The sequence below is a fragment of the Musca autumnalis genome, unplaced genomic scaffold (assembly GCF_047663935.1).
Source record: "Musca autumnalis isolate F117 unplaced genomic scaffold, ASM4766393v1 scaffold_3, whole genome shotgun sequence".
Classification (NCBI taxonomy): domain Eukaryota; kingdom Metazoa; phylum Arthropoda; class Insecta; order Diptera; family Muscidae; genus Musca; species Musca autumnalis.
The window spans coordinates 210,339,393-210,358,613 of record NW_027411866.1 but is presented as its reverse complement, the minus strand read 5'-3'; the positions used below and the strand labels follow the sequence as shown (position 1 = coordinate 210,358,613).

The 19,221-nt window shown below is 32.7% G+C and overlaps 2 protein-coding genes across 19 annotated transcripts in view; one reads left to right on the top strand and one right to left on the bottom strand.

The window, feature by feature from the left end:
* The window catches only part of Nadsyn (NAD synthetase), a 443,475-nt gene that overhangs the window by 124,424 nt on the left and 299,830 nt on the right, over positions 1–19,221 (top strand). For 2 of the 3 annotated variants that reach the window (XM_073976472.1, XM_073976473.1), the window contains exon 2: positions 2,142–2,176. The gene's annotated coding sequence lies outside the window, so the exon portion shown is untranslated. Of the gene's footprint in view, positions 1–2,141; positions 2,219–19,221 lie in introns of all 3 variants that reach the window. The other variant, XM_073976476.1, reaches the window with a different exon arrangement.
* Nna1 (Nna1 carboxypeptidase) overlaps positions 1–19,221 on the bottom strand; it is a 411,438-nt gene that overhangs the window by 117,384 nt on the left and 274,833 nt on the right. For 9 of the 16 annotated variants that reach the window (XM_073976458.1, XM_073976457.1, XM_073976459.1 and 6 more), the window contains exons 4-8: positions 15,422–15,829; positions 14,502–14,737; positions 14,248–14,394; positions 2,339–2,465; positions 1,548–1,685 (exon numbers count right to left, since the gene is read on the bottom strand). In XM_073976458.1, coding sequence (XP_073832559.1) covers positions 1,548–1,685; positions 2,339–2,465; positions 14,248–14,394; positions 14,502–14,737; positions 15,422–15,829 — 1,056 coding nt within the window. The remainder of the gene's footprint in view (positions 1–1,547; positions 1,686–2,338; positions 2,466–14,247; positions 14,395–14,501; positions 14,738–15,421; positions 15,830–19,221) is intronic. The other 7 variants (XM_073976461.1, XM_073976468.1, XM_073976469.1 and 4 more) reach the window with 1 other exon arrangement.

Sequence of the window (19,221 nt, the reverse complement as noted above, 5' to 3'; positions counted from 1 at the left end):
CACAGTTTTCGACATAAAATGATTTTCGAAACTGTATTCTAAAACTTCAATACATTTAATGTCAAATATAAAACGAAACTTGCGATTTTCACCAAGTATAAACCAAAAATGTGTGTACTTTGCCTAAGCCCGGAATACGTTTCTTTGCATTTCCAAACGCTGACAACATTTGTTTTCATATTAGACCTTGAATATTGTTACAGAAGGACAGCTATTAGCTATTTTCGTCCAAAATTCTGGAATAAATTGCAATAGTTAATCATATCTAGAACATTTTTCTTAAGTATTTCACATATTCGTCCGACTTTTTGTTCATGCCAAATTTTTAATAAAATTGCCGTTATTTTTACATATTTCTATAGCAGAGGCATTCCAAAAGAAGAAAAGTACAAAAATGTGCGGTATTTTGCTTTGAAAATCCTTAAAAACTCCAAATATATAGTGCTTATAGGTGTACGAATACGAACTTTGCCACCCACACAGGCGCCATCTATACCTAAATGACGGAATAAATTAAAAATTTGTTTTGTTATTCTTAAATCTTTCTTCGTTATGGTAATTCCAATCAATTATTTCATATTTGCACATAAAATATGGAATTAATAACGATTTTATTAAGTTTTTAGGTGTGTACGAATATGAACTTTGCATACTGTATATATTTCGTTTCCTTTCCGCATACGAAGTAGCGGGCATTTGCTAGTATATTATATTTTGTATGTTACATTTTATATTTTTATTTTGTATTTAATAGTTTATATTTTATTTATTCTATATTTTGTATTTTATATATTATATTTTAAATTTTTTATATTTTATATCTTATATTTTTACAGTGTTTTATTTAACTTGCTTTTATATTTTGTTTTTTTTTTATATTTTATATCTAATATATTGTATATTTTATGTATTTTATTTTGTATTTTATATTTGTTATATTATATTTTATATTTCGTATGTTATATTTTATATATTTTAAATTTTTTGTATTTTATATTTTTAATATTTTATAATTTAAATTTTTTTTATATTTTATATATTATGTTTGTTATATTATATTTTATATATTATATTTTACAGATTCACTTTGGCAGTTTTGTCGAGATGTGTATTATTTAAATGTTGTAAAACAATTCAGCTTGATCTCGGGTTTTTGTTTTCAAAATTTAAATTTTATATTTTGTTTGTTTTATATTTTATATTTTATTTTTTTACATTTAATATTTTCTTGTAGATTTTATATATTATTTTGTAATTTATATATTATATTTTATATGTTATTTTATAAGGTATTTTTATATTTTATATTTTACATTTAATATTTTTAATATTTACCATTTTTTATATTTTATTTTGTATTTTATATTTTTGTATGTGTTTCCTGTAACAGCAGTTCACGTATATTTAATGTGTTGTCCACATTATTTTTTATAATTGTTATAAATGAATATTTAATTGATTACCAACCACAAACACATTGTCTACCCACCCTCAACAAGCAAATAAAAAATCGAATACAAATAATTTCATTCATACATTTCACCTACCTTCATTAATTCCTCTGTTACGGCCGGTGTTGTCACTGTCAAATAGTAGACATTATTACCAGCCAATGTCCGGCACAACAGTCTTAATTTGCAAAATTTCGATTTTACTGGATTCTTTTGTATTTCCATTAAATAATCCTGTGAAAGAGATAAAAAAGCACATCACTGATTAACACAGTTTTCAATGAAATAAAAATGTCATTGTCATCTGTTGGTTGGAGTTGGTATTGTTGTTGTTGTCGCTCGTAATTGTCCTGCTGTTTGTTCGATTATTTGTTTGCGGCCATGTTTTTGGTGGCCGATAAATATTATTAAAATCAATTTTTTATTGTTAAATTCATAAACGAACAAAACATAAAATAAAAAAATTAATTAATGTCATATTGTGACAGTTTATGCTGGGGTTGTTTATATTGAGGTCTCTATTGATAACTGTGGAAGCTTATTTAAATTTAAGTAAAATCAAAGACTGAGTTTTAGTTTTCAAGCAAATAATTAAATACTTGGAAGGACTTTTAAAAGTTTCCAATAATTTGCTTGCCTTAATAATCATTGATATTAAATAACAGTTTTCCTTTCTTCATTTCTTTACAGATTTTATTTTCCCCGATAAATGAATTACATTAAAGGTAAGTCAATCTTTCATTCAGCTTCATTATATGTATTACTCAGTTTTCTCAAAGGAGGTTGCCAAGCACAACATTAATTAATTTTTCCTCCCACTCTTCTTTATCCAAAGAAGAAAAAATAAACAAATCTTTTTACACTTTTCTTTATCATATTATTCTTACCTGTAAATCACTGTAGGTGTACGGATAACTATGAGCAAAATATACTGTATCATTGTCATGCTCAAATTCAATATTAAATGTTAGAGTATATGAAGAATTGTCCTCTTCCTCTTCACTGGTTTGGTTGCTAAAAAGAAATATCATGACATTTATTACACAAAACACACACACACACGAAGACGTACACAAACAAATACAGTAAAGCAACGCAAAAGGCGTTGACAATGACAAAAAATGTTAATTAGTTCAAATGATAGAGTCATGGAATGGATGAAACAAGGGAAACATAGTAACATTAATTAAAAGAAATTGTGACAAACATTTTGTTGTAAGAACAAGTAATACAAATATTGTACATAGAAGAGAAGAAAAGAAATGAAAAAAATACAAGAGAAGAAGAGCTCATTATAATACAAATTGCAATTATGTGAAATATTCTTTACTCTAAATATGTATGTAGGTGTGTGTATAATTATACTCTATATTGCTCCTCTATCTGGCGTGCATGATAATGTTTGCTCAAAATTTTACACATTTTAATAGATATTTTCTGTGTAAATTAAAGTTAAACAAAAAGTTCATAATTACTTCAATTTACATGTGAAATTCATATGTTACTATGTATGTAATTTCGTCTTTGTGGAAAATGGGGGTCAGATGTTGTTGAACCCAATTATAAGAGTGTACGGTTGTGCATATTTTAACTTAAAAATACATTTGAGACATTCCTTGGGGCAAATATGAAAAGAGCAATAGTCTTTTTTTACCACAGATTAAGAACTCCTTTTCCCCAAAAAAGAAATACAAATATTTTATTTAAGGGGGTTCGACTTTTGTAGCCCTCCTTTAAGGAAATACGATAAACAGTAGAACTTATTTGAACTTTGGTATTTTTGAACTTTGCCGAGCTCGAGGTCTTAGTTTTTTTGTTGTTTTTATTTATTTATTATTTTGACCGATATTTCGTCTTTCTTCGAAATACATCATCAGGATAAATAATACTTAAATAAAACTTAAAATAAAAGACGACGCCACCAATGTTCGATTTAATCCTTAAATATATTACAACGATAACAATAACTCCACCAAGCGTAAACGGCGACCTTGCGTCGTTGTCATCTCTTTTGCCTTTATCTAAACATATGTTTAGATTAATTAAAATAATGGTCGAACTAAACAACTCAAAATCATAAATATTGGCAATGTGTAGGATCCGAAACTAATCTAGAACATCGCCAATAAACTTGTTAGGGAAATTTTCTGTTTTCGACGAACTCAAAAAACGGAATTAAAGCTAATTGGGTTAAAGAATGTGCATGTGTACGGTTAAATAGACGATTATACTAAATTTTGAGAAGAGATTTTTTGTCCACAGAGAACTTGAAATCCGAATTACGAATGATCCGGTTGGAAATTTGCCTGAAACCCTCAAATTACATCATATCGGCTAGTACAGGTATATTGTCCTATGTCTGAAATTTTTGTTAAGGCTATTTCTGGTTCATAGAGAACTCGAAATGACAAATTGCAGATAATTTTAATGGAAAAGGTGGCTAAAACTGTCTTCGAGCTTAGACTAACTTTGGAAGAAACAAGTAAAAAAGTATCAGTCGGCTTTGCCGACCGAGATATACCCTTAGCCTTTGTGAATTGAAACTTTCATCTACGGTCAGATCGAATGTATTTATGGTATTTTCATTATTTTGTGGCCTTTCTTGGACATTTGGATTAGGATTAAAGTTCAAAAGTGTTGCAGAGGAGGCACTTAAAGGAATGGACGTACATAGTCCATTATGGAAGTGGATCTTATTTTGGGATATATCGCCCACTAGTCATTTCAGTGGGAACTTATGGAACTTAACTTATGGAACAGTATGCCAGGAAGCATGGACTTGTCCACGGAAAACATAATACCGTTGTAAGCAGGGCAACAACGAACAGCACCGCCCTACATTTCCAAAGGATCTTCTAACAGACCTTAAACTGCACTTAAACACTGCACTTAAGGTGCTGTATTTCGTTCATGTTGAAGCCACTTCAGACCCTTGGCGAGAAAAAGCAGTGTTGTCGGCTCGGCTTGGCAGACACGGTGTGCCTTAACCAAATTTAAATGGAAGTTGCTTACACCTGGAAAATTTTTGTAGATTCTGAAACTACAATGCTCATAGATGAGAAATCTCAAGAAACAAAAAAATCGCCGGAGGGATTTTCAAATAAATCGCAATTAAAGTTCACATATTTAGGGGTACTTTAGGTTTTCACGATTTTGCTTGGAAACCGCGAGTCCTATGTGAATGTGCCTAATGGACCTTTTGTAGCTGTGAAAATTCTCCACAAGATTGACCTTTATGATATTTTCGTAGGTTTTAAAATTTTTGAGATATAGAAGTTCAAATTGAGACAATGCCCTGACTGTATCGCCTCCTTATAAAACAATATCATGCCCAGTGCGCCATAACTAACTTTTGATGAAAACCGCTTACACATGGGAAGATTTCGCTGATTCTGAAACAGCAATGCTCATAGATAAGAAAAATTAATCAGAAAAAATCGCCGGAGGGATTTTTAAATAAATCGCGATCAAAATTCACAATTTTAGGAGTTTTTGAGGTTTTCACGATTTTGGTTGGAAACCGTAAGTCGTATCGAAATGAGTCTAAAGAAAGTGTTGTGGCTGTGAAAATTCTCTACAAGACTGACCTTAAGGTTTTTTCGTAGGTTTTACCTATTTTGAGATATAGAGGTTCAGTTCGAATTTTTAGGTTTTTATCTTAAGTCTTCAAGATTTTGCTTGGAAACCGCAAGTCATATCAAAATGGGACTACAGATAAAGTTGAAGCTCTGAAAATTCCCTACAAGATTGGATGATTTATTTTTTCCTAGGCTTTACCATTTTCAAGATATAAAAGTTTAATTTGGAAAATTGCAGTATAATAATGTTTTATAAGGAGACGATACAGTCAGTGCATTGTCTCAATTTGAACTTCTATATCTCAAAAACGGTAAAACCTACGAAAATATCATAAAGGTCAATCTTGTGGAGAATTTTCACAGCTACAACATTTTCTTTAGGCCCATTTACATAGGACTAGCGGTTTCCCAACAAAAGCGTACAAACCTAAAGAACCCCTGAAAATGCGAACTTAAATCGCGATTTATTTGGAAATTCCTCCGGGGATTTTTTTGTTTCTTGATATTTCTCATCTATGAGCATTGTAGTTTCAGAATCTGCAAAAACTTCCCAGGTGTAAGCACCTTCCATTTAAAATTAATTAAGGCGCACCGTGCAGAATGTTGTCAGAGATGATACTGTATGTTCACCCATTGTTTGAATTCTCCTGCTCAAGAGCATTGGGCAACGGCATAATAAGTGCTCAGTCGTCTCTGGTTTCTTCTTCATATTCGCATAATCTGCGGTAGTCCATGGAGTCATCTCTATCCCATTTGCAGGTCATTGGTCTTATTCTGCAGTGTCCCGTAATTATTCCAACCATTAGTTTCAGGTCGGGTTTTCTCATAGAGAGTAGAGAAGTGGTCTTGCAGCCATTGATACCTTACAGCCAGGTTCGTTGTTCCAAATCTGACCAGCCTTCTCCCTGTATACTTGTTCTAAGAGCCGCATGAAATGACACAAGGGTGGCTTGATTGAGTTATCGATTGCGATGTCGTTTGACTCAGATCCGCGAAGCGCCAATTCATCTGCATTTTCATTTCCCTCGATGTCGCAATGCCCCGGGACCCAGCACAAGGTAACGATTGATCCTAGTGCCTCCAAAGCGTTCCTGCAATGCAAGACCGCAGCAGACTTGAATGAGTGGGATCTGTGGTTCCCTAAGGTACCTCCATTTTAGAAGTTAAACTAAATTTGGAAAAAAATATTAGGAGATCCAAAGTTTGGACGAAATTTGTTCAAGAGATATCGTGCATATCATTTAAGTGACATTTTTTAAATAGTCGGGGGAATTACCGGAAGTTGTGGGCCGGTAAGGCCAAATTTTGAACCAAATCGGTTAGTTCGAAAATTATCGTGCTCTCCAGCCACTATATATGGTGCCATAGGGTTTTTTACATCTTTCGGGCTGTTTTCTCAAGAAGTATGGACTTGCCCCTGAAAAAACTTTTACCGTCGTAATTGAGACAGTGAATCAAAGTGATTCGAGAGCAGGTCTTAAAGTGAACTTATCCTTAATTTTGTGTGATAGGTACCCGAAGGAGTGGACAAACATAATTCACATTCGAGCCTGATATAGAGGTAGACATATTAGGATGTGTAAAGTATGAACTAAATCGGTCACTCCCTTCAAGAGTTATCGTGCGAACAATTTTTCCGAACATTTTTGAACTTTTGTGGGGGAGGTACCTGAAGGATTGAACCGATATGGCTTATGATGGAACTTAAATTATGTTCGGACAAAATATTGCGAAGTCAAATTTTGGACCAAATCGGCAGATCGGTTCGAGAGTTGTCTTTATCTCCAACCACTACACACGCTGCCATAGGGGGTTTCGCATCTTTCAGGCTATTTTCTCAGGATGTATGGACTTGCTCTTAATGAGACATGTACCGTCGTAAACCGGGCAGTGAATACAAGTTGCTACAACAAAAAATTAAAGAGATTCGAGAACAGGTTCTAAACTGAATTTTTCCGAAATTTTGTGTCGGAGGTACCTGAAGGAGTGGACCGATTGGTCCTAATCGGTTACTCCCTTCAAGAGTTATAGTTTGCACACATTTTTCGAACATTTCCGAACTTTTGTGGGGGAGGTACCGGAAGGAATGGACCGATATAACATATCTTCGAACTTAAATTAAGTTTGGACGAAAACTATTACGAAAGCCAAATTTTGGACCAAATCGGTTCACCCGTTCCAGAGTTATCGTGCGCACCAGCCAGCCAGGCAGACGGACATTGCTAAATCGACTCCAAATTGTCTGAAACACATTTCGTCCAAACATACTTGGCATCTATAACCATTATTTCGATGAGGTACATTTTCCCTCGTTAGCATAAATGCTGATGGTATAATTACACGGTACAAATACTCAAAGCGAGAATAACAGACAGTCATACAACAGACATGGCCTAATTGTCTGAAAAAGTTTTGGTCTTAACATACTTGGGGTCTAAAACCATTGTTTCCAAGAGGAACATGTTTATACCCCCAGCCTTTGGGCTAGAGTGTATATACCCAAAATGTGCCTCATCGAAACGCGTACCCGATGCTTGGAACCCGAGCATCCATCCCGTTCCCGTCCATAAGAAGGGAGATAAGACTGTGTGCCCTAACTACAGCGACATAAGTCTGTTCCCTATTGCTTATAAGATAGTGTCAGGGATATTGTGCGAACGATAAAATCTTGAAAAAGACCCAAGAAATGCAGAACGACACATACCATCTTTTTGTTGTTTATAAAGCGGCCTTCAACAGCCCTATACGTTCAAAGGTAAGCTAATTCGGCTTTGTAAGATGACATTGACTGATACTCGGTCCTCAGTTAAAATAGGAAGGAACCTCTTCTAAGAGTTTATTACCAAAAGAGGTTTCAGACAAGGAGACGGCCTGTCGTGTGATCGCTTCAACATCCTGCTAGAAAAGGTTATACGAGATGCGAAGTTCAAAAAGAAGTGGAACAATTTATGCCAATAACCACATGCTACTAATGCTAATGTTGTGTTGGCCAACAGATGTTACTTTGGGCTAATTAAGCAGTTTAAGAATAAAGCCACATCTCGTCAAACAAAAGTAACACAAAACCAGTAAGGAAAGGATCAAAGTCGGGCGGGGCCGACTGTATAATACCCTACACCACTGTAAATATGTAAAATATATATGGGAGCTAAATCCAAATCAGAACAGATTTCGATATAATTTTTCACATTTATTTGTAGATCAAATTCCGTCACAAGTCCAAATTTCTTCAAAATTGGACAATATAGCGTGTTTCGTGCATCAAATACCTCAAATCGGTCGAAATTATATATGGGAGCTATATCCAAATCTGAACCGATTTCGATATGATTTGGCACAGTTATTTCTAGACTAACCACCTTCACACGTTCCAAAATTCATTGAAATCGGACAAATATAGCGTGTTTCGTGCATGAAAAACCTCAAATCTGCCTAAAATATATATGAGAGCTATATCCAAATCTGAACCGATTTCGATGTAATTTCGCGCACACTTATTTCTAGGCCAAATCCCGGCAAACATTCCAAATTTTATTGAAATCTGACATATATAGCGCGTTTCGTGCATCAAATACCTAGAATCGGCCGAGAATATATATGGGAGCTATATCCAAATATGAACCGAATTTTACCAATTTTGATTGTGAATTTCCACGTCGCACAGTGGCTCAGTATCGTTTTTTCTGGTCAAAAGTCTGTAACTTTTGAACGGATAGAGATATTTTCATAATTCTTTTTTTGTTCGACAGATAACTCCGACGGATAACTCAGCTTTCCGACACATTAAAATTCGTACCAAATTCGTTCTAGCGGTTTCAGAGGAATTCAAGGGATTCAAAGTTTTCAGATTTTCCATCAATATATGCGTGTTTTTAGTTGTTCTTATATTCTAACTATTTAAAAAGGACAAACACCAATAAACAAACCATAAAAATACAACAAATTAAAAAACATTTTTTTGGAAAATTATTTGTTTAAAAAATGATTTCAATTTTTTTTTTTCAAAAAATTAAATTTTTTTCTATGTAATTTTTTAAATTAATTTCAAAAAATTTAAAAAAGTGTTAAACGGACCCATGTAATTTAAAAAAATGTTAAACGGATGGAACGGGACGGGTACAAAAGTACATATGGACTGAAAGAGGACACTCTTGGGCATCATTCTGTGAAAACGAGACTCTGTTCCAAGCTGTTCCCTAAAAGTTCTAGTCCACTAAATTTGGAATTTCACTGAAATTTAGTACCTGAGGAAAAATAAAATAGCTCGCTTCGTGTAAACGCTACGGTAATTTATTGAAACGACTCTTAAAGGCAGCAATCTTACATACACATTATATGTTATAGTTTCTGACAAATAGCTGCTTCTTTTTCCAGAAATTTGCAAAAATTACGTATTTACCAATATTGGGAAACATTATTCGTCATTAGAAGCACGCCAGGCCAACACCTTCCAATATTTTGATCTAATTTTTTGGTTTCCTTAGTTTTAATATGATTATTATCGACTCGCATATAAAAATTAACAATCGGTGACAACAAAAAATAAGTATTTTGGCCAGGAACATCGATTTCTGAACCACTGTGCGTTGTATGAACCACGAGCTGTATCAAATATACAACGATATCAGTGAAGTTAAACGCATCGTGATACAGCCATTGTGTTGGCTACGCCATGTCATAAGAATGAACGATGATGAACCCACTGAAAGGCGTATAAAAACCTGCCACATTGTGGTACGCGCAGAGCTGTGCAGGGCATGGCTTCGATGGAGCGAACAAGTGGAAGGCGAGATCGAAAAACGCGGTATTCCAAAAAGCAAAGCAACAAACAGAGAGGAATTTTATTAGTTCGGCTTATAGGACCAATGCTCTGTAATAGGCCAACTAAGTAAGCTTTTGTAACCAGAATTACCCAGTAAAAACTTTCATTACTAAATAACTAGTCTATATAATGCTTGTTGGTAGCCATAATTAACTAACTAACCCCATAAAATAGGACAAATGAGCTGAAAAATTATATTGCTCATTTACTCAAAGAGTGACACATCTAAACCCACAAACTGGCGATTGAAATTTTTTAAAGTATCAGAGATGTACCCTCAGGCCTAAAATAAGTAACTCTCAATACTTCTACCGTCTATATAACACGATATACAACGTTTGGATAAAATCGGTTTCTCCCTTCGTGGGTTATCTTAGCTATTACCGAGCTCAGTTGGTGTCGCCAGGCTCCTTGGAGCTTTTGCACCATTATCGCAAGGAGTAAGGACTTGTCCAAGAAAAAAACATGTACCGTTGTAATTGGAAAAGCGAATACAATTTGTTACAACAAAAGTCAAAGGGATTCTTTTGGACCGATTCGGCGGATTCGTTCGGGAGTTATCGTGCGCTCCAGCCGCTACACATGGTGCCATAGGGGTTTTTACAGTTTTCGGACCATTTTTTCAGAAACTATGCACTTGGCCTGAAAAAACGTGTACTCTCGTAATGGGGGCAGGAAATACAAGTTGCTACAAAAAGAAGCAAAACGATCCGGGAGCAGGCCTTAAACTATACTTTTGCCAAAGGAGTGAACCTATATAGTCCATATTAGAGTTGGGTAATCTAGTTCCTAGTTCCTTGTAGTAGTTCCAAAACGTATGAGTAACATCATGAAATATAACGTGTGATAGTAAGTATACGCAGTTTGTTTAAAGAAAAGATGTGGGCCATTGGAACTGCGAAGTGAACTAGATAGTTCCATATAGTTCCTTTGGTACAACTCTAGTCCATATTCGAACCTGATATATGTCCCGTAGAGATATTACAATATGAATAGTAAGGACCAAATCCGTTTTTCCCTTTGAGAGTTGTCGTGCGTACCATTTAACCGAAATGTTTTGAACTAAAGGAGTGGACCGATATGGCTTATCTTCGAACTTAAACTAAGTTTAAAAAAATATAACGAAGGCCAAACTTTGGACCAAATCGGCAGATCCGTTCGAGAGTTATCATGCCCTCCCAACACCACACACAGTGTCATACCGTTTTTTTGCAACTTCCCGGCTATTTTCTCAGGAAGTATTGACTTGCCCCTGATGAAATGTGTACCGTCGTATGGTGGACAGCGAATATAAGTTGCTACAACAAAAATCAAAGCGATTCGAAATTTTGTGTGAAAGTTACACGAAGGAGTGGACCGATCATGTTCATATTGGAACCTTATCTAGGTCTGGTAAAAATTTCACGATGTGCAAAGTATGGACCAAATCAGTTAATTCCTTCAAGTGTTATAGTGCGCACAAATTTGCAAAACATTTCCGAAGAGCTAGCCAAATATCAGTCATAAATGTCTTTATAAGATCAAGCATGATTTGAACTTTTTATACCCTCAGCCTTTTGGCAAAAGAGTTTTAGACCCTAAGTATGTTTGTACGATATCCGTTTCAGACAATTTTGAGTAGATCTAGCAATGTCCGTCAGTCTGTCTGTCTGGCAGGCTGGTGCGCACGATAACTCTCGAACGGATCAATCGATTCGGTTGTCGCAAAACTTGTGCGCACGATAACTCTTGTAGGGAATAACCGATTTGGTCCATACTTTGCACATCGTGTAATTTCTACCAAACTTAGATGAGGTTCCAATATGGTCCCCTGCTTCGGGTACCTCCCACACAAAATTTCGGAAAAGTTCACTTTAGGACCTGGTCTCGAATCGCTTTGATTTTTGTTTACGCAAGTTGTATTCGCTGTCTTCTATACGACGCTGTAAGTTTCATTAGGGACAAGTCCATACTTCCTGAGAAAATAGCTTGAAAGTTACAAAAAACCCTATGACACCGTGTGTAGTGGTTGGAGCGCAAGATAACTCTCGAACGGATCTGCCGATTCGGTCCAAAATTTGGCTATCGTAATATTTTGTCCAAACTTAGTTTAAGTTCAAATATGGATTATATCGGTCCACTCCTTCCGGTACCTCCCCCACAAAAGTTCAAAAATGTTCGGAAAATTTGTGCGTACGATAACTCTTGAAGGGAGTAACCGATTTGGTCCATACTTTGCACATTATGAAATTTCGACCAGACTTAGATGAGGATCCAATATGGACTTAATCGGTAAACTCCTTCGAGTACCTCCCACACAAAATTTCGGAAAAGTTCAGTTTAGGACCTGCTTTCGAATCGCCTTGGTGTTTGTTGTAACATCATGTATTCACTGTCCCCTATACGAAGGTACAAGTTTCCTCAGGGGCAAGTCCAAACTTCCTGAAAAAATAGCCTGAAAGTTAAAAAACAACCCCTATGACACCATGTTTATGGGTGGAAGAGCAAAATAATTCTCGAACGGAAATGCTGATTCCGGCCAAAACTTGGCCTTCGTAATATTGTTTCCAAACGTACTTTAAGTTCGTAGATAAGCCATATCGGACCACTCCTTCAGGTACCTACCCCACAAAAGTTCAAAAATATTCGGAAAAACTGTGCGCTCGATAACTCTTGATGGGAGTGACCGATTTGGTCCATACTTTACACATTCTCATAATATCTACCAGATATAGATCAGGTTCGAATATGGACTATATTTGTCTACTCCTTCTGGTACCTCCCACACAAAACTTCGGATAAGTTCACTTTAAGACCTGTTCTCTAATCACTTTGATTTTTGTTGAAGCGATTTGCAATCGCTACCTCCATTACTAAGGTCAATTTTTTTCAGGGCAAGTCCATATTTCTTGGGAAAACAGCCCGAAAGGTGTAAAAAACCCCTATGTCACTATATGTGGCGGTCAGAGAGCACGATAAGTCTCGAACTGTTCAGCCGATTTGGTCCAACATTTGTTCTTCGTCATATTATATCCAAACTTTAGTATCATGGGCAATACCGGTTCACAACATTCGGTACTTCTCCCCAATATTTAGACAATTTCACTAAAATGCTAGGACGATAACACTTGAATGGGCAAACAATTTGGTCCAAACTTTGCATCTCCAAATATTTTGTAAAAAATTAGTTTAACTTCTAAAATGGCCCATATCGGTCCTCCCTAAGGGCACCTCCCCCACAAAAGTTCAATATTTTTGTCTTAGTTCAGTTAATTCCTAATCTAAATTTTTGTCAAGTTCAAATTTTCAAAAAGGGCTACAAATTTCTGAAGAGACCCTAAATACATTCGATCTGTCCGTAGATGAAAGTTTCACTTCACATTAGCTGAGGGTATATCTCTGTCGGCAAAGCCGACTGACACTTTTTTACTTGTTTTGTTTAATCATGGCAAACCCGTAGTAAATAAGCTAAAACTATATTGGCCGGTATCGGTCAGATAACCCATTTTTTATTCTTACATGTTTGCTTTAAAAATAAGTGTCAGATAAAATAAAAGGAACTTTGTGTTCCTTTTAAAATTTATACTGCGCCCGAGAGTATGCTGCACCAAAAGCAAGAAAAAATTGTCAGAAAATTCAAATCAACCAATCAGATTGAGAAAACTTGAGGTATACAGATTTTTTTGCTTGATATTGCCATATTTTTACAAAATATAACATTTAGTTTAAATGGAAGATGTAATAACAAATCCCTTGTAATGCGAACTTTATTCCTTACTTTTCTTAAAGTAAGGTATAACAAAAATGGACTTTAAAGACAAGATGAAAGAACAGGCCTTTGAGTTTTGAGTTTTATCAGCATGAAAATTTATAAAAAAAAAGAATAGAAGTCGTAGAAAAAATAGAAATGTTTAACTCAGAAAACGCATTTTTTGAGTTATGCCACTCTTTAGGTAAATGAGCCATATGTTCTATACCTAGAACGAACGATTTGTTTCAAGTTTATCACACTTCACATTTTTACTTTGCCTGCTGTTGGGATTGAGCACTCGAACTTCTGATTTGTAGCTTAAATTACTACGAACTCGTTTGCAGACGGTGAGCATTCAACACGCAACTCTTGGTTTTGTAGTTGGACACACACACACTGTCCCACGCTCATTCATTACTTAGTAATGAGTAAATAAATGGCATTTTCAACCTAATGGTTGTACAGAAAGTAGTTTACATTATTTTGTAATGAAAAAATGAAATGATAATTAATAGAGCTGACGGTATGTAATTTGGCGATGATCATTTTTATCTCGACCTGTGGATTTTATGTCTAATGTTATTGTTTTCTACATGGAATGTCTCATATGTGAATTACAAAATTTTTATGTACAATTCTTTGGTGTTATTTTGTTGTTAAACTTACTCATCGTCATTGCGATAGTAACAGATGTTGTCACCGCAACGCACCCAACCGATGTTTTTTGTTTTGGCATTATGGGTGGAGTACATGAGCGGACGCATGCCATCATTGTACAAACTATCCGATTTAATTAAATTGACAATGGAAAATCTAAAATTAAAATAAGAAAACGGGGAGATAAGAAGGAAAAAATAAATACAATAATTTAAAAAAATTAAACACAATAATTTAAGACACTACAAAATTTCCTCACTCACCTGTATAACATATTCCTCTTCGTTTTCCGAACCCGAAAATAAAACCATTGTCTGGAGCGACTGGTATACAAATCTGGTCGCAGATACAATTCATAATAGGCTGGTGTTATTTGTACAGCTTTGGCTAAGTTACCCGATTCGAAACGTGATTCAAATTCCAAGCCATCATATTCCTCCGGATTATAGGGATGACAATTTGTGAGGAATTTGGAACCACCCACTGCTGAACGGCTAAACTGTGGTAAATATGAATTATGAAGAGATTTAGATGATGATTTTGAGTCATGGGAAATTTTTCTAAAATTTGCATCTTCTTGATTTTGATTGATAAAATTTTGATTTAGATTTTGATTTTGAAATTGAGAATTCAAATTGGTACAACTACAACTACAGGGTGCATCGGAACAGCAGGTGATTGGCGGTGAGGGATTGGTATTACCGCCATACATGTTTGTGGGGCTAACACTATTTTCTCTACTCTGAGGAGAACAACTACTGGAGGAGTAGGAATAATTGGTGGTACAGGGTTTGTGGGGAATTTCAATTTGTGCACTCTGTTGTTGTTGACGCCGAGAAAATTTTGTCTGCCAATTACTGGGTTGCCTGGCATCACTACCTCTACAACTACTATTTTGTGCCCTGTTGTTGGGACTGGGAGATTTTTCACATTGTCTAGCCAATTGTTCCAAATTTAGGGACATATCAGGATTAAAGATGGGATTTGCTTTTAATTTTGCATAATCATTGGAAAGGGATTTCTGGGGATTATCAGAGTCTTCATCTTCGGAGGCATGCGACTCGTCTCCGTCTTCCTCCAAAGTGGTCCTACTAAATTCTACTTGTAAACCAGCCATTAAATCTTGATCAAGTTCTATGGGGAGTTTCGATGAAGGAGGACTTTTAGTTTTTTTACTTCCAACCTTGCCATATTTTTGGGCTATAATATCTTTTCCAAATTGCTGGCGTATATAGGTGGGTGTGGCTGCCCTATATTCGGGTGATTTATCCGCCCATATATCATCAATTTCTTGCTGTGTTATGGGATTTTCATCTGCCCAGGTTTTGGCTTTATCCACCGCTTCATCATCATTTTCATTCTCATTATCGCTATCATCTTCATCGTCATCATCTTCTTCTTCATTGGAGTTACTCGACGACCTTTGTTCTAGGGTGGTTAACAATTTGGTTATTAAATGTTTATTCTTATCTAAACTCTTTGAGGTGGTTTTGAGATCTGGTGTTGAACCTTGCGATTCACATGATGAAACATCCGAATCACTTGAATCGTCATCATTGTGGTTTTTGTGAGCTGATCGGTTTGATTTATCCTAAATGGAAGGTTAGGTTGAGAAATTAGAGGGTAGTTTTTAAGGGGTTTCCGAACTTTGTTACAAAATAGAACAGGGCAGGAAAGTAACACTGCAAGCCGAGAAAAGAACAACAGCAACAACAGCAATAACAAGGGGGGTTAGTATGGGGACATGTTAAAATTTCAGCAAAGTTGAGCAACCACTAATAGCTAACGGTTTATGAACTACCGCATCCTGAACTGCCGGTGCCATAAGTATTTAAAAAATATTTTCAAGGAATATCAGACAATTAAAAGGGGATTTTTAATATAATATTTTTAAAAAAAATATCACCCAAATTTTCGTGGATTTTTTAAAGAATATTATTCAAAAAATATCACCCAAATAATCGTGGATTTTTTAAAGAAGATTTTTAAAAAAATATCACCCAAATAATCGGGGATTTTTTTAAAGAATATTTTTCAAAAAAAATCACCCAAATAATAGTGGATTTTTTAAAAAATCGTGAATTTTTTAAAGAATATTTTTCAAAAAATATCACCCAAATAATAGTGCATTTTTCAAAAAATCGTGGATATTTTAAAGAATATTTTTCAAAAAATCGTGGATTTTTTAAAGAATATTTTTCAAAAAATCGTGGATTTTTTAAAGAATATTTTTCAAAAAATCGTTGATTTTTTAAAGAATATTTTTCAAAAAATCGTGGATTTTTTAAAGAATATTTTTCAAAAAATCGTGGATTTTTTAAAGAATATTTTTCAAAAAATCGTGGATTTTTTAAAGAATATTTTTCAAAAAATCGTGGATTTTTTAAAGAATATTTTTCAAAAAATCGTGGATTTTTTAAAGAATATTTTTCAAAAAATCGTGGATTTTTTAATGAATATTTTTCAAAAAATCGTGGATTTTTTAAAGAATATTTTTCAAAAAATCGTGGATTATTTAAAGAATATTTTTCAAAAAATCGTGGATTTTTTAAGAATATTTTTCAAAAAATCGTGGATTTTTTAAAGAATATTTTTCAAAAAGTCGTGGATTTTTTAAAGAATATTTTTCAAAAAATCGTGGATTTTTTAAAGAATATTTTTCAAAAAATCGTGGATTTTTTAACGAATATTTTTTCAAAAAATCGTGGATTTTTTAAAGAATATTTTTCAAAAAATCGTGGATTTTTTAAGAATATTTTTCAAAAAATCGTGGATTTTTTAAGAATATTTTTCAAAAAATCGTGGATTTTTTAAGAATATTTTTCAAAAAATCGTGGATTTTTAAAGAATATTTTTCAAAAAATCGTGGATTTTTTAAAGAATATTTTTCAAAAAATCGTGGATTTTTTAAAGAATATTTTTCAAAAAATCGTGGATTTTTTAAAGAATATTTTTCAAAAAATCGTGGATTTTTTAAAGAATATTTTTCAAAAAATCGTGAATTTTTTAAAGAATATTTTTCAAAAAATCGTGGATTTTTTAAAGAATATTTTTCAAAAAATCGTGGGTTTTTTTAAGAACATTTTTCAAAAAATCGTGGATTTTTTAAAGAATATTTTTCAAAAAATCGTGGGTTTTTTAAAGAATATTTTTCAAAAAATCGTGGATTTTTTAAAGAATATTTTTCAAAAAATCGTGGATTTTTTAAAGAATATTTTTCAAAAAATCGTGGATTTTTTAAAGAATATTTTTCAAAAAATCGTGGATTTTTTAAAGAATATTTTTCAAAAAATCGTGGATTTTTTAAAGAATATTTTTCAAAAAATCGTGGATTTTTTAAAGAATATTTTTCAAAAAATCGTGGATTTTTTAAAGAATATTTTTCAAAAAATCGTGGATTTTTTAAAGAATATTTTTCAAAAAATCGTGGATTTTTTAAAGAATATTTTTCAAAAAATCGTGGATTTTTTAAAGAATATTTTTCAAAAAATCGTGGATTTTTTAAAGAATATTTTTCAAAAAATCGTGGATTTTTTAAAGAATATTTTTCAAAAAATCGTGGATTTTTTAAAGAATATTTTTCAAAAAATCGTGGATTTTTTAAAGAATATTTTTCAAAAAATCGTGGATTTTTTAAAGAATATTTTTCAAAAAATCGTGGATTTTTTAAAGAATATTTTTCAAAAAATCGTGGATTTTTTAAAGAATATTTTTCGAAAAATCGTGGATTTTTTAAAGAATATTTTTCAAAAAATCGTGGATTTTTTAAAGAATATTTTTCAAAAAAACGTGGATTTTTTAAAGAATATTTTTCAAAAAAACGTGGATTTTTTAAAGAATATTTTTCAAAAAATCGTGAATTTTTTAAAGAATATTTTTCAAAAAATCGTGGATTTTTTAAAGAATATTTTTCAAAAAATCGTGGATTTTTTAAAGAATATTTTTCAAAAAATCGTGGATTTTTTAAAGAATATGTTTCAAAAAATCGTGGATTTTTTAAAGAATATTTTTCAAAAAATCGTGGATTTTTTAAAGAATATTTTTCAAAAAATCGTGGATTTTTTAAAGAATATTTTTCAAAAAATCGTGGAATTTTTAAAGAATATTTTTCAAAAAATCGTGGAATTTTTAAAGAATATTTTTCAAAAAATCGTGGATTTTTTAAAGAATATTTTTCAAAAAATCGTGGATTTTTTAAAGAATATTTTTCAAAAAATCGTGGATTTTTTAAAGAATATTTTTCAAAAAATCGTGGATTTTTTAAAGAATATTTTTCAAAAAATATCACCAAAATAATCGTGGATTTTTTAAAGAATATTTTTCAAAAAATATCACCCAAATAATCGTGGATTTTTTAAAGAATATTTTTCAAAAAATCGTGGATTTTTTAAAGAATATTTTTCAAAAAATCGTGGATTTTTTAAAGAATATTTTTCAAAAAATTGTGGATTTTTTAAAGAATATTTTTCAAAAAATTGTGGATTTTTTAAAGAATATTTTTCAAAAAATCGTGGATTTTTTAAAGAATATTTTTCAATAAATCGTGGATTTTTTAAAGAATATTTTTCAAAAAATCGTGGATTTTTTAAAGAATATTTTTCAAAAAATCGTGGATTTTTTAAAGAATATTTTTCAAAAAATCGTGGATTTTTTAAAGAATATTTTTCAAAAAATCGTGGATTTTTTAAAGAATATTTTTCAAAAAATCGTGGATTTTTTAAAGAATATTTTTCAAAAAATCGTGGAATTTTTAAAGAATATTTTTCAAAAAATCGTGGATTTTTTAAAGAATATTTTTCAAAAAATATCACCCAAATAATCGTGGATTTTTTAAAGAATATTTTTCAAAAAATATCACCCAAATAATCGTGGATTTTTTAAAGAATATTTTTCAAAAAATATCACCCAAATAATCGTGGATTTTTTAAAGAATACTTTTCAAAAAATATCACCCAAATAATCGTGGATTTTTTAAAGAATACT